The sequence below is a fragment of the Panthera uncia genome, chromosome F2, assembly GCF_023721935.1.
Source record: "Panthera uncia isolate 11264 chromosome F2, Puncia_PCG_1.0, whole genome shotgun sequence".
NCBI lineage: Eukaryota > Metazoa > Chordata > Mammalia > Carnivora > Felidae > Panthera > Panthera uncia.
Genome location: NC_064812.1, coordinates 19,834,567 through 19,850,629, shown reverse-complemented (window position 1 = coordinate 19,850,629; position 16,063 = coordinate 19,834,567). Strand labels below are relative to the sequence as shown.

The 16,063-nt window shown below is 39.0% G+C and overlaps 1 protein-coding gene across 7 annotated transcripts in view; it reads right to left on the bottom strand.

Moving 5' to 3' along the window:
- The window catches only part of ENPP2 (ectonucleotide pyrophosphatase/phosphodiesterase 2), a 111,306-nt gene that overhangs the window by 47,291 nt on the left and 47,952 nt on the right, over nucleotides 1-16,063 (bottom strand). For all 7 annotated transcript variants that reach the window (XM_049632963.1, XM_049632962.1, XM_049632965.1 and 4 more), the window contains exons 5-9: nucleotides 15,532-15,592; nucleotides 13,620-13,717; nucleotides 13,322-13,401; nucleotides 11,945-12,064; nucleotides 3,734-3,789 (exon numbers count right to left, since the gene is read on the bottom strand). In XM_049632963.1, the coding sequence (XP_049488920.1) occupies nucleotides 3,734-3,789; nucleotides 11,945-12,064; nucleotides 13,322-13,401; nucleotides 13,620-13,717; nucleotides 15,532-15,592 (415 nt within the window). The remainder of the gene's footprint in view (nucleotides 1-3,733; nucleotides 3,790-11,944; nucleotides 12,065-13,321; nucleotides 13,402-13,619; nucleotides 13,718-15,531; nucleotides 15,593-16,063) is intronic.

The window sequence follows — 16,063 nt, the reverse complement described above, 5'->3', positions numbered from 1 at the left end:
AAGAGTGACCCCTCATATGAACTGTGTTCCCTGGGTGATAATAGTGTCAGTGTAGGTTCATCAGCTGTAACAGATACACCACTCGGGTAGAGGACATTGATAATGGGGGAGGCTATGCATGTGCAGGGGCAAAGGGGGGCTTGGTAAGTCACTGTACCTTCCAGTTTCATTTGCTGTGAACTTAAAACTGCTCCAAAAAATAAACTCTACTGGAAATTTATTGTGGGATGTTGGGTGAGCCACTTACACTTTTACTCTTGGTGGAGGTGAACAAGAGAAAGCTGGGAGAAAAACCAAGCTCCAGAGCCATGGTGGAAGGCTGGATGGAGCTGGCAGGAGCCCTAATCAAGCAGTTCCTCTCCCCAGGCAACCCCCACCCCCCAAGTCCCACCAACTCTCCTAGATCGGAGCTTTGTCCTTCCTCTGGCCCCCTCCCAGTCTAGAACTATCCCAACAGCGCCAGAAAATCATGTTTAACATAAAATGAGTCTTAATGTAAACAAATTTCAAGGCTACTGAATAAATGTGACCCTGTGTATTATAGCCTATAATTGAATTAGAAATAGGCATAGCAAAGCCAAGATCATCACTTAAGGTATTTAATTCATCAGCCTCAGAAATCCTCTGTATCTGAGCAAAATAATTACATATTTAGAATTCTTTCCTAACTTAAAAAAAAAAAAAGCCAAATGCGGTAGCCTTTTCATTTTACCTTATTTCACGACCTACCTGCCAGCTGCTTTATTTTACATAATTGCTGTTAAGTCACAAAAATGGACTCTGATGGACTCCCTTGATGCTAATGGAAAAATACAAGCTAATAGATTTTGTGTCGAGCTCAGAACACGCATCCTCTAACACCTTCGTTGGATGGGGCGTCTGACCAGCAAGGAATAAAAGCATCCACTCTGAGGCTGGAATGCTTGCGTTTGAATGCTGACTCCAACATGTGCTGGTGACTAGACTTTGCCAAGTTACTTAACGTTTCAGTGCCTCCATAAAATGAGGATAACAATAGCTCTTATCTCATAAGGCTCTTTTAAAGATTAAAAGAGATAATACACGAAAAGCACTTAGAACAGTGCCGGGCACACAGAAGTTAGAAAAATGTTAGCTTTTATCATCATGTACTGGATCCACAAGTCCACAAAGATGACACACACACTCATGAAATATTTGTTAAACGTATAACATGTTCAAGGCATTTGTATGAATGTAAATAAAGATACAAAATTCTCCTACTAAAAAGACCATTATGGAGGAGTCGCCATTCTCTTCTTAGAAAGATAAGCAGGGGATTACCATTTTCTGGGCAGGAGCTGAGTATGTGTGTGTCCTAAGAACCAGAGATGAGAACTGTAGATGCCTGAATATCCATTCAAACTGTGACCCTCGGGCATGACATTTCACCTCTCTCGGCCACACTATTCTAACCTTGCCAATGAGGAGCTGGACAAAGTGGTCTCTAACTTTCCTATGAGTTCTACATTATCTTTATGAAATTGCCCAGGAACCAAAAAGACATAGCCCCTAGCCATTAGTGTTTAAAACACAACCCAGAGACAGCACAAACAAATGTGGCAAAGGAACAGTGTGTGTCCAAATGGAAAGGGAATTGGTGCTTGTGTCGCTGTCTTTACCATCACTGTTTGATATAGAATTTGTTCTGAGACCAAGTATGTCAGAGATGGTCAGAAAAAGAAAAAAAAAATAGGAGGGATGGAAAATGAAGGACCAGATGAGGCATTTAGTGTTAAAGGGAACCAATTACCTTAGAACACATATAGCCATTGTATGGTCAGTGTTGGAAGAGATGATGTGGACTAGAAAACAAAAACCACTTATTGGTTACTCTCTGTGTACTAAGCACCCTACTAGGCCCTTTAAAAAAGTTAGCTCATTCCATCTTCACAACACCCTATGTTATCGAGGGATTAAATCACTTGTCTACAGCCAGCAATCTATTAAGTGGCAGCGCTAGGATTAGAAGCAATCTAAACACTCATACATAAAAGGAATTACTGCTTTTGAACATGAATTGACACACACACACACACACAAAATGGAATGGAGCAGCATCAGTACTTTGGAATAGAATACTATCATTTAAAAAGCAAGAATAATTCTAGGTTGCAGTACAGAATCACGTTAAAAAGATGGCCTTCCAAGTCTAACTCTGCACCTTGAATCTGGTTTTAAACTTAAAATTTTTCAGAATGTACCATGTGTAGATTCCCCTGACATATATTCCATTAAAAAACTGAAAGTATGACCCTGGTGTGTGTGTGTGTGTGTGTGTGTGTGTGTGTGTGTGTCTGTGTGTGTCTGTGTGTGTGAGTTATAACAAGATTTTTTTTTTAAAGAAAAAAAAAAAACAAACAAAAAAAACCTAAATCCAAGTCACTCCTGGAATATAGAGATAAAAGAACAATAGCCCGAGAAGCAAAGCCAAACTAAGGACATCTTTAGAGCACACAAAAGCTACCTTCTTGGAAGTAGTTTGAAATGGGTGGAGAAAATTGCCATTCAAAATCAGAACACTGGGCCTTTTCAACGAAGCTTTGCAGCAGTTTCGGGGGGTAAGGGTGGGACCTAGGTATTAATTATGTTGTTGGCTCCTTTCCGTTCTGCTGAGCAAATATGTTGTGGAACAGAAGAAATCATTTCTGTAAGCATCTATGACAGTCAAGGGTTACAAAAATGTAATGCAGATGATTAAATTGGTAGATCAACATGTCATCTACATGTCATTTCTAACATACCCACACTTATTTCTCAACTCAGACAAGCTCTTTAAAAAATAGGGCGGGGGATACTTTTAAAGGGTCACTGTCTTAAAGTCACCAAACCCAGTTTCAACGCAGCCCTTCAAATCTGAAAAAGCTACTTTTATTCCTGAATTTGGGGAATATAGATGGTCCCATTCTGGATTAATCTGAACCTGTGATTGCTCTCAGCACACTACTATTATAGAATAGTCAGATTTTTGTTAAGGCATAAGAGGCAAATATGGAAACAGCTTTAGGTGGTTAAAAAAAAAAAAGATGGAAAGAACATCTCAGTGGGAACAAAATCCCCATGAAAGTTGAAACAGATTCCTTTTCTAACTAAGGAGCCTTAAAAATAATCAACATGTTGACACTTTTATTAGGTAAGTTTCACCTAAAGACTACTTTATGAACATTAACTACTAATCCCCCCATTAGCTCTGTGGGGAAGACAAGTGGTATTTCCATTTTTCTTATTAGGGAAATCCTAGAGTTCAGTGGAAAACGGAGTGGAAACAGAGGGTTCCCCTTGTCTCCTGTCTGGAATTTCCAATCTCTAGACTACTACATCAGCTGTCTGAGACCACACTAGACTTTTAATGTTGTGAACCAAAATAAACATAGTATGTTATAATATATTTATAGAAAATGATAATGCAAACCACAGCAATAAATAGTCCAAGAGAAATATACGATCCTTGGTGGTAAGTTACCAAACCCTATAAATGGACAGAAAAATCTGAAGGATGACAAGAAGGGAAAATCTTCATATTCTATTAAGAAAAGATGGAGGAAAAAGGAGGGAAGACCTCTAAAAAATGATTGGAAGATTATTTTCAATCAGAAAATATAGAAAAGCTCAAGTGCTTTTGTATTTAACTGAAATGAAATCAAATTGAGTTAATGTTTCATAAACTGATCATAATTGCAATTTTACAAACACTGACAAAATAAAGACAACTTACACAGACCAGAAGAATGTCCCAGCTTTCACCCCTTGCTTGGTGGCTGTAATCCATAGCTAATGAGGAAAATATAAGAGGCTTATAACACGTTCTGAGATTTTTTTCTTCTCAAAGAAGAAAAAAGTTTTAAAATATATTAGATCAGATCTCTTATACTTTACCCACACCCCGTCATAAATTTCACATTATTTGCAATCATTCTCTTTTCACATCTGGAAGTCAGAAGCATTGTTTCCATGAATGTCATTCAATACATTCTCTGCAAAAGCTTTCAAAAGCTCTGCTGTGATTCTGGTGGCATTTTTTAATTCCTATTTCATCTCAGAAGTCTCTTCTGTACCTGTCTTTTCTGATCATTGTTTTGAACATTTCACTTATATGACAGAATTCTGCTCATAAAAGGACCCAGGAGTGGACCATATGTTTCCTGTCCTATTAAAGCCTATAGAGGAGAACCCCAATTTGGTACACAGATGCCAGAATCCTGGAACCCAGCTTTGTCTTGTTTTGTTTTAAGCTAGGTGAATGAGAAGGGGAAAAAAAGCTATTTTTTATTTTGGATTTTCCCTTGTGTCTTTTATTTAGCTTTTCAATAAATGGAAATTTAAGAATAAATTCCTGGGACAAGTTAGGTGACCCAAGCATTTCTTTGAGGCTTTTGAAATATTCTTTCCAGCACATGCTGTTGCGAGTCAGAAGACAGGGCAGTTAAGAACCTGAGCTCTGCAACCAGATAGCTGCTGGATTTTAAGCCTCCTCTCTGTCACTTACCAAGTATGCAGTCCTCCAGGAAATGACTTAAGCTCTCCTTGCTTCAGTTTCCTTTAAAATGTAGGTAATATTACCTAGCACATAGGATTATTCTAAGCTTTAATAAGTTAATACATTTAAAGCCCTTAAAGCAGTGTCTTAGCATTTGGTGAACACTAGATCTATTTTAATCTTTATTATTATGCATTGGAAATAAATATAATCCAGTTATTCTAGGAACATTAAAAACAGCTTAAGATGGCCAGTGTCCCATTGAACATAAGTCTGTAAGAACCAACCCTCCACCCCCACCCTGTGCTTTGGGAGGCAAACAGAAAGAAATATATGGCTCATTTGTTGTAAGACCCAAGCAAAATGGTCTAGGAATTGCAGCCAGCCCCTTTTCTGATTTCACTGTATCTAGACTTTCAGAGTGTCTTACCGACTCCAGTGAAAACCTCTGTTTTGGGGGGAGAGGGGATATTTGGAGGTGTGGGGCCTCCAGGAGGTTGGCCATGGATTCAGAAAGGTCTGGTGGCCTGGCCTGGGGGATTCCGCATGGATTCCCAAGCTCCTTTGGAGGGACTAAAGACCCTGAGAGCCCCGCAAAATCACAGCTGCTGCATCTGGCAAGTAAGGAATGGGCAGGAGAGCACAGAGTGACCTCTCAGATTTGAGGAGGTGTGAACTGCTAGAGAATGTCATCTGCATGGGAGAGGTGGTTCCTCCTTCCATGGGGATGGGTCAGAGATATGAGGATCTCAGCCCGCGGACAAACTGCCATGGACACACAGGCCAACCGGGGTTCAAAATGTGTCCATTTGTTCTTTTTTTTTTTCTTGGTTATCACATTTATTTAAATGGCTGGGGGGGGGGATGTCCTTTAGCTTAAGTATTTTTGAGTTATCTGCAAATCATTTCAGGAGTGGAAGAATCCTTGGTCGTTTCTTAATATCAAAATTTACACAGAGTTCTCTTTATAATGTCTCTGCATTTAAAAAGGCAATCATAAGAAGTCTCCTATATTCCACACACGACAAATTCTTTGGTTCAGCCAACTCTTAATGGAGGGCAACTAGTACACCATCATCTCCCCAAAGAGCATCGGAATATTCTGATATTTTCAAAAATATTTTGTTGATTTAAACATCCCTTCGTATGTTTCCTCATCAATTTCTATAGTAGTCACAGTTTCCTCTGCATCTCCCAATGTCATATTTAAATGCTGACCATAAGCATGTACTCTGCCTCAAAGCTCTCTGTCGTTTCTCATTTTCACGTAAATTCGCTCATCCATGCTGAGCCTGATGAGATCCAGGGGCTCTTCTACAGGTCTGGCAGTTTGTTGCTGGTCCTTGTCATCCGCCATGTTTCAAACCCTGTACCCTTTCCCACCTCTCGCGAGAGAATGCGAGCCCCGTGGTCTCTGGAAATGAGGGAATGCAATGTGCCGGAAAGTAAAAAGAAATTTGCTATGCACGGTCTTGCTTTGTACAGTTTTCATTGGTCATTTGAGGTTGGGGCAGAGCTCCAAGGGGCGGGGGAGTAGGCTGGGCCTATAAGGAAAGAGCGTGGCCATTCCTCTCCATCCAGCACCTCCACTGTAAAGAAGATGCACTCAGACTAAATGCTGGACAGCCTGCAGGTGCCTCAAAACTACATCAGATCCCAGAGAGACCAGTTTCTTATATTAAGTGATCTATTTCTATACTTATTTTAATTTCAGAGATTCAAATTTAGCATATTCACATCCAAACAACTTCATACAAAACCTAGGGCCTTGATATTCACAAGGAAGTTGTACTAGGCAATAGTTGGCAGTTATGAAATGTAAGATTAATCTGGGGTTTTCTAATGGAAAATTTTAAATGCACTTTTGTCAAATGATGAGCCTGCACTTTCTAAAGTTATGCTGTGGAATATATGCTGATGTTGGCATTATCTGGACAACAGGAAGCCCTATGGGTAAATTTTAGTTCCATAAGGCTTAGGAGAAAAGTTCACCAGAAGGGGTCCTTGCGGTGCTATAAGAAAAGTGCATTGGAAGAGAGGGTGGCAGAAGTGGGTGTGCTAAAATTTTCCCAATGGCAAAGTCAGGATCATTTGTTCTTCATACTTTTCTGAACTTCTCAAACTTTTTACAATGACAATTAAAATCTTTGTCATCAGAAAAAAATTAGCCAATTGTAAAAAGCAAGTGGACCACAAAGACAATAAGAAGGTAAAAAAAAAAATATATAAAAATATATAAAAATATATATATATATATATTTGAGTGCTTGGGTGGCTCAGTTGTTAAGTGTCCAACTCAGGTCATGATCTCACAGTTCCTGAGATAGAGCCCTGTGTTGGGTTCTGTGCTGATAGCACAAAGCTTGCTTGGCATTCTCTCTCTTTCTTTCTCTCTCTCTCTGAAAATAAACTTTTTTAAAAAATTTCATTTCTTCTCCAAAAAAGAAGCAAAACATTCTTCCTGCTTTTTTTTTTTTAACGTTTGCTTATTTTTGAGAGAGACAGAGCACAAGCAGGGAAGAGGGAGAGAGAGAGAGAGGGAGACACAGAATCTGAAGCAGCCTCCAGGCTCTGAGCTGGATGCAGAGAGAGCCCGACGCAGGGCTCGAACTCACAAACTGTGAGATCATGACCTGAGCTGAAGTTGGACACTCAACTGAGCCACCCAGGTGCCCCATCTTCCTGCTTTTTGATACGAGTCATGTTGACTATATTTTATAAAAGAAAAATGGGAGCACGGTCAGAAAAGTGCAAAAAGTGAACAAATGAGAGAATATTTAAGACTAAAAAACACTTAAAAACCTCAAACAAAAGGACCGTAGCAGTAATGAAGCCATTCTGTCAGGGTCTAGCAAATGGTAGGAGATTGAAACATAATGTTCTTGGGTTATCAGATCATAAGTAGCTATAAAACTTCTCTTGCAGTCATGTGTATACATTATATTTCCGAGCTCAGAAGTTAAATCTAGTAATTACACAGAAAAAAAAAAAAAAGGCACCAAAACTTTGGTCTAAAAACAGAAAAGCGAAAGCAAGCCTCCGGGGCTATTTAAAAAAGAGAGAGAGAGAAGTTCCTAGTTCCTTGTTAATTCAGAGAAATGGGAATTCAGTATTTCTCTGAATTTGAATGTAAAATAAATTTCCTCACAGACTGGTAAAACAGCACAACTAAAATAACCTGACAAGACCCTGGGTTTGGATTTCCCACCTTTAATGCCAACGTTTCTCCATTGCTCTGCTTTATCTAGAGGCAGTTTTCAATATTCGTGTCTTACATGCTGTATTTTGAAGAGGGGACAAGTGGGTACATCATTATACCTACTTGATATGTTATCAGGGATTTTTTTTTTTATAAAAGCTGTCTCACTGGAATCAGAAGGATTTAACTGTGAAATCCAATACTTTCTGAAATGAAAGTATGCTGCTGTGGGAGGAGGGGGAGAAGTAGAAAACAAGCAAAAAACATTTTTCAAAAACATGAACTACAACCGTAGTTTTTCTAGCAGTTCTTTGCAGGGAAATTATTCCTTTGCATTCAAAAGCATGGAGCCAGGATACATAGAATTCTGGGAAGCCAGAGGGGTGGATGGGGCCATAGCAGATGCTGGAATAAATCATTCACTGAGATTCAGGAGTGGGTTTGCAGCAGGACAGACTGTGGGCGTGGGTGGCTCTTCGCAGGCGGTTAGGGCCAGAAGAAGGTGAGTGATACAGTACAGGATAAAAACCAGGTGTCAGAGAGGGTGCAGTGCAATTCAAGACACAGTAGTGGGACACCTAACTGTGTCAGGCTGTGGGTTAGGGACTGAGAAAAAAGAGATTCTACCCCCAGGGGACCCACAGACTAAAGCAGATACGTGAATAATTTCAAAAATATATGGTCGAATTTATGACAGAAATAATATGAAAACCCAAAGGAGGGTCTCTGAGCTTAGCCAGGGCTGGGGGAATTTAGTGACTACCTAGGGACAGAGACTTCAACTGACATTTGAAAGGCTTATAAATAATTATGAGTCCAGTAGCAAAGTGGCCACGTGAGCATTTACAGCACTCTAAATACAGAGCAGAGTCCATCTTAAATACATTAATACAGTAAAAAAAAGAACAAAACCAGATTTATAGCAATCTAGGGAAAAGAAACAAAGGGTAAAAGAATAAAGGGTACAACTTTCCTTAAAAGAAAGCAAAACCACCCACTAGCAGGTTAATAAAATAGACAGGAAGAGGGGGAGGCAACCACTTGCGCTTTGCATCAAGGCATCCCTTTGACCTGGAAATTCACTTCTGTTCTAATGTCATTCTTCTCTTTGCCGTCTCTTTCTCCAACATGCCATTGTTCTTGTATTTTCACACTACTGTAATTCATGAGGATGGTCTCAGGACCAACTCATTGCATCACCAACACTGGCAGAAACAACTGTAGGCTAAGCAGCTTAAGGAATGATAAGAATGCCTCCGTTTCTCTTAGAAATGCCCTGCTCTGGAAACTGTGGCTTTAGAGAACTTGCATGATGGTGGGGTGTTGGACTTTTTTTTCTCAAATCTCCATGTTTCGTGCACCCCTTGGAGTCTCATTCATTCTCCACTTTGCTGGGTCCAGATTGAAACTGAACGGGGAATTTCCCACTGAGATACCTTACTATCAGAAATTGCACGATTAGAGCAGAGAGATTTTTCAAAGAAACAAACACACTTCAGGAACTCCAGGAAGAGTACAGAACATAATTTTGTAATTGGAAAAAAGTAACTACAACTGTAAAGCAACAACAATGAGAGGAATCCCATAAAAATATGTATGAGAAATGTGGCATCATAAAGTGAATAACAACTTTTAATAGCACATTCTGAAGATTAACAAATTAAAAGCAGACTTGAGTTTGCTAAAATGGCTATATCAGTGTTAAAAAAAAAATGTGAGGGGTGCCTGTGTGGCCCAATCAGTTAAGCATCTAACTCTTTAGTTCAGCTCAGGTCATGATCTCATAGTTGTGAGATCACGCCTCACATAGCACTCTACGGTAAGCGTGGAGCCTGCCTGGGATTGTGTCTCTCCCTCTCTCTCTGCCCCACCACTGCACTCATGCATTCTCTCTCTCTCTCTCTCTCTCTCTCTCTCTCTCTCAAATTAAATAAATAAACTTTAAAAATAAGGTGAAATTAAATTATAGAAATTTTTTTTGGAAGCCTAATGGTGAGATTCAAATTGTCAGATGGGACACTATACAAGTGCCTCACCCCATCTATTAAATTTCAAACTAGGATAAGAGTGGTTCTTGTTTACCTTTTAATCTGGCTCCTTTATTATTTAGCCAAATGTCTTTCATGCTTTAATCATTCAGTAAAAATAAGTTAAGTTTAATGTAAATACCTAAGGTTTTTATAAATATTTTCTCTACCTCAATTATTTTTTTCACTGGTGATTTTGTGAAATGTATAAACCTCTGAGAGGATGAGATAAATGCTTGAGAAATATTTATTAAGGCTCATCTTTTCTTATAATATTTATAGTTTCTTATACTCTTATTCTGTAGTTCCTAGAGTTTCCATCCATATGTTCTTCTTCTATGCCAAATTTCAGTAAGATGTTTTTAAATGATAGCTACTATGTTCCTTGAAATTCTTATGGTGTCCTCTTGTTCAAGAAGATAGAAACACAAATCAGTTTCTCTCTAAATCTCTGTCAACACTAGGAAAATACTGAACTTGGTCAAATCTATCAACTTTGAGAGTTAGTTGGGAAACAGGCAAACAGGATTGAAACAGAGACTTCACTCCATTGGGCAAGTTAACGGCATTGCCTCTGCTCTGCTTCTGCAGAAATTAATGAAGATGTGGACTCATCTTCTGAGTCCTGCCAACCTAGAGGGAAACTAAGGTCAACACTTGGTGTAAGGTGATCCACTTTGATAAAATTACTATTTGTCTCTATATCCTTTGTGGTTCTTCAGGCAAGTTTGCTTCCACGACAAAATTAATATAAAAAACCAACTAATAATAATAGCTTGAGAGAACTCTAATTTCAATCATTGCATTTACATGTAAAATGTTCCTCTATCATAAACTTTATGAAATCCACCTTGTAAACAAATTTTACTATGCTCACAACTTAGGTCATCACAGACTTCGGGGAGTCCAGCCTGAATGAAGACAGCAGAATCAAAACCTCTACTATAAAGAAATACTTCTGCAGACATACAAGAAGTACTCCAGTGTTTGTTTGTTTATGAAAAGCCCATATTTAACCTTGTATACTTCTTGGTTATGAATCTTTTTTTATCACAAATGACCTTTTATCAAAGAGCATTACCATTTTTCTCTTACTTTATATTCTCCATTTTGCCCATAGATTGCAGCAAACATTTCCAGCTGTGGGACCATTTAGGGATAGTAGATTCATGGGTATATGCAGACACTGGTCACTCTCTTTGCCATAGCAGATTGCACAAAGGCGGGAGCCTCCAATCAGAGTCGACACGAGGTGGAACCATTTGCCATCTTTCTCCTACATGCGTTTCAATGACTGCGTGTACGGGGCTGTGCTCCTGTGGAGATTCTGACCCTTCTACCCAGGGTCGTGCGCACTCGGTTCAATTCTGCACATTCAACAACTATGGCCTCATGTTGCTATTTTGCTCATGTCTGACCAAAGCAAGTTGCCCAACCATACAAACAGTCATAGGAAAAATACTATGTAGAAAGCCATCTACATCCCTTTTTACTTTCTGCCAACCCATCGGAGCTGAAGTAAACAGGATGAGTTCTTTCAAAGTATTAATTTGCTGGTCCAAAATTAAGGTATAATTCCACTTACATGTAACTTCCAAGAATTTCAAAAAACGGATTAAACAAAAGAATTTATGAACTTACTGTGGGTTTCATTGTTGAGTTCTTTTTTTTTTTTTTTTCCTTTTCAGCAAGCTTCCCTGTTTCTATTCATATGGCACCTGAGCTAAAATTTTGGGGTAGTCATAGTCATTCACTACTCTTTTTCATTGTACCCATAAATCTGGTAAATCAGTAAGATATGACTATATATTCCTTCCTCAAAATGTTTCTGAAATTCAGCCCCCGTCACCATTTCCATCACCACCTGCCTAATGAAGACACTTATCACCTCACACTTTTATAATCATAACCTCACCTACACACACACACACACACACACACACACGTAGACATATGAACATATATATGTACACACATTATTTATGCATGTGTGTAATAGGTATACACACATACATAAATACTGTATATACATATATGGATATATATACATATTGTGTACACACATATACACATAAATATTATGTGTACACATATATATAAAATACCAAAAGACAGAAACATTGCCAAGTATGAGGAAATTTTAGGCATCTTTTTTACAGGTAACAAATTTGGGGATGAAATGTTTCAGCACACAAATACACACATAAAAAATGCAAAACTTACCGGTTGACCTCCCCACCATCTATGATTAAATTTCTCTCGCCCTCGCAGATGGAAAGTGGCATCAAATACAGGATCATACATTGAATTGCCAACAATTCCATGTGATTCCGGATACAGTCCCTTTGTGTAAAAGCAAATTTATTGTTAAAATAACAATGTCATAGTCTGTACCTGTTTGATCTATCATAAATTTTTTTGTCATAGGAGGCTTTATAACAATATTTAATTTCCAAATTTATATAAGATATATAGAGACTTTATATATGTCTGAGCAAACATGAGTATTATCTATGGACTAATTATAAGCTATCTGAGAGACTTAACATGATTGTAAGAAATTTAATATTTGGGTTTTTTTAACTGTTGCAATTTAATAAGATGACAATAATTTTCATTACAGTAAATTAACTTTGAGATGGAAATTTACTTATTGCCTCCAAAGAAGCTTCTACTTAAAATACACTCTTCCCGGGGCGCCTGGGTGGCGCAGTCGGTTAAGCGTCCGACTTCAGCCAGGTCACGATCTCACGGTCCGTGAGTTCGAGCCCCGCGTCAGGCTCTGGGCTGATGGCTCAGAGCCTGGAGCCTGTTTCCGATTCTGTGTCTCCCTCTCTCTCTGTCCCTCCCCCGTTCATGCTCTGTCTCTCTCTGTCCCAAAAATAAATAAACGTTGAAAAAAAAAATTAAAAAAAAAAATACACTCTTCCTTTTCCTTAAGTTCTATTTCTATCCCAGAACCCCTCAAATCAATCATAATAGTAAAATAAATAGAGCTGCCTGGGTGGCTCAGTCGGTTAAGCATCTGACTTCAGCTCAGGTCATGATCTCACAGTGTGTGAGTTCGAGTCCCGCTTCGGGCAAGCTCAAGCCCCTCATGGGGTGAGCCCCACTTCTCTCTCTCTTTCTCTCTCTCTCTCCTTCTCTTTCTCTCCCCTTGCTCACTTGTGCCCTCTCTCTCAAAATATAATGATCATCATAATAATAAAATAAACAAAATTACGTTTTTAAAGAAGAAAGCAAGATAGGATTGGGAGTATCTACAAACGAAAACAGAATGGCCTTGAAGTCAACACTGTTATTTAAAAATTCCGAAAATACACAATAGATCTTGTGGTATTTGAGAGAGGTTTAATGTACGTGCTCCAACAGAACTGTGCCTGGAAAAAAGTGTTCAGTTTTGAACCTGCAGTGAAGTTCAGTCGTCCACACAACTGTAAAAGACATTTACTGGGAACGACTCACGCAGACAAGATAGAAAACGAAAAGATTGTCTTTAAACATTAAGAAACATGTTTTTGGGAATCTCCCTTTAAGTCACTTCAGGATGAGGTCTACATCCACACCCTCGGAATCTATATTATTTGAAAAAATACTTACAGTGGCCAAAGTGTATAAGTTAGGGAAAGTTTTTGTTGGGTACACGGGCCTCATGTAGGGAGAGTGTGTGCCGCAGGACCCTAGGAACAGAATTTCAGATGTTAGGACAAGAGGACCAGCAGGAGCTACCTCACGTGTGGGAATCCGCTTCATAAACTATCAAAGACTTGTGTTACCTTCACTCTCGTATGATAAAACACATCTAAAGCCGCGTGTCCGTAGCTCTCAAAGCCCACAGCTAAGCATTTACTGTGCAGACCATGAAAACTGACGAGAATACAGCATGAAAATGACTTACTTAGCTTTTCAATGTTAGGCATGACCTTGCTGCCTTTCTTCATGTAGGATGCTCGGAAACCATCCACAGAAAAGATGATTAATGGAGGGCGAACAAACCTTAAACAGTAACATATTCCACTTTAGAAAACTTGCTGCTATAAAGTGTCCATTACACCTAGTCATTCTCAACAATTGGGACCAGGAAATTTCCAAGATGAAACTTCAAATGAGGATACCCATACAAGCCTGGGCTTCTGGCCACGTCACATTTGTGATGACCAAAGTCCAGAGTTAAATGACCAAGATCATAAAAGGGCCAGGCAAGGGACCGGACTCCAGATTTCCCCTAATAGACTTTCTCCTCTGTTGCCTCTCGCATTGCGAACAAGGTTGTTCACAGGGTATAAAGTTGCTATATTTGCCTGGAATATGTATTCTCCCATCTGCTGCCTGGAAAACTCTTATGCATTCCTTGAAATCCAGCTGAAGGCTTCCTCTTCTATAATGTTAGTTGTTCACATGTTTCAATTCCTTTAAAATATTAATTCATACCTCTTTTGCCATTCTTTGTATCTTATTTATCTTTCCATTTTGTGGACCTATAGTAGGGCTTCAATAAATATATTTATCAGACACATAAATGAATGGATGACTGAAGTAAATGAATATGAAATTAATAGCCACAGCACTCCTGTCACTGGAACTAAAACTTAGAATTCTTTTAGATTTAATCCTAAAATAACTTTAAAAATAATTAAAATTGTCGAAGATCTTTAAAAAGTTCATCAGTAAAGGACCTGACTATCCATACCCATCTAGGGCAGAATCTGATGAAATGTGAGATTCACATTCGTTACATTCTTTTGTCCTTTGTTATATTCTGAGGATGTAATTGTTGAGTCAGACCTAAGAATACTAAACTAGGTGCAAAACTTTTTCTGATAGCTTGAAGATAACTCAGCAAGCACCGGCTTGAGTTTATTGGAAGCCACATGATAAATGAGGTGTATTTCACATGGGTCACGTATAAAGCACTTAGAAGAATACTATAAAAGAGTTCATTCTAATCCTTACTATTATCGTTTCATTCTACCACTAGACTGCTTTTGTCTCAAAAATAACTGAACATATTTTAAGCAGTCAGAAACCATCGCCATTCCATTCTAAAAGTCCAAAGAAGTTCAAGTGGCTCATTAAAACTAAAAAGGAAACGAAAATAAAGACAGTATGACAATGCTTGGATTTTGTGACACAGGCCGTGCCGCCTAAGACAAAAATACACTTGAGCAAATACATTCATGAAAACACACTTGTTGAAAATGTATTTTCTGCCAGGCATTTTAAGGGTCCATGAATTTTCAACAGTTTCCTGGAAGGCGTAATAAGTGCCTTATGCTGGTCGCACTTGAGCTGTGGGGTGTCACTCCAGCTTGGCCGCACCCCAGCAAAACCCTGCTTCCGTAGTTTGTGAAGTTTCTGCAGCATCTGGTAGGAGTTACCATCTTGGATATTTCTGAGAAGCTCTATGGTCCTCCTCTCCTCCCCCCGCCCCCGCCCCCTACAAGGCAAAAGCAGCACTTCAGGAAAACACACTGGAAAACAAAAAGAAAAACAAAAAAAAACCCCAAAAAACCCAAATCAATGCCAGAAATGTTTCTTTCCATCTTCAGCGATATTTGGACACGCTTTGTAAAATCTTCAACTATAGTGAAACACAGAGGATACTCAGTCTCCAGTACAGGCAGAGGCAATAAGAGAAAGAGGTGCACTTTAGCTTTTGATTGATTAATCACTTATAGGTCCTCGAGTATAAGTTCGCCTGTATAAGAGGATTTCAGCTTTACATTTCTTGTAACCGTTTACCCTGGCAAACCTGTGACAGGTTGTCCACTAATATATAAAACTTCATAATCTTTATAAAATGCACTTACCCTGCGGGGCATTCCGGGGCCTTTATTTCCTCACAGTCATCATCGACCCAATGTGTCTCTCCTAGAAGAAAAAGTGGGTAAATTCACTTGTGAATCTAATTGTAAATGCCAGCCAGAGCCTTAAAGGCTGCAATTGCAGGACCTGTGTCCTGTTTGATACTTGTTGCTTATGGGATACCATCGAAACAGAAACACTCAAATGAAGTCCAATGTTGGTTTGGCTCACTGAAGGACACCCATACATAATGGGAAAGCTAATATTTAATAGCCCCAAGTGGTGTTTACAAGAGCCTTCTGAGTCTAAATGGTTTGTAGATAAAAACACCAGTGGCGTCAGCGAACAAAATTCCATGTTTGTTTCCCTCCAGAAATAAACTGTTTGGTCATTAGATGGAACATTCTTTTCTCCACCACCGGACATCTCAAAGCCATAGAAAGGATGGCACAACTTCCCTTTAGCTGCGGGAAAAGGCTTAGACTACTCAGGGATGATAGATGGAAAACTGCACGAAAGAGATTGCTTGCCAGTGAA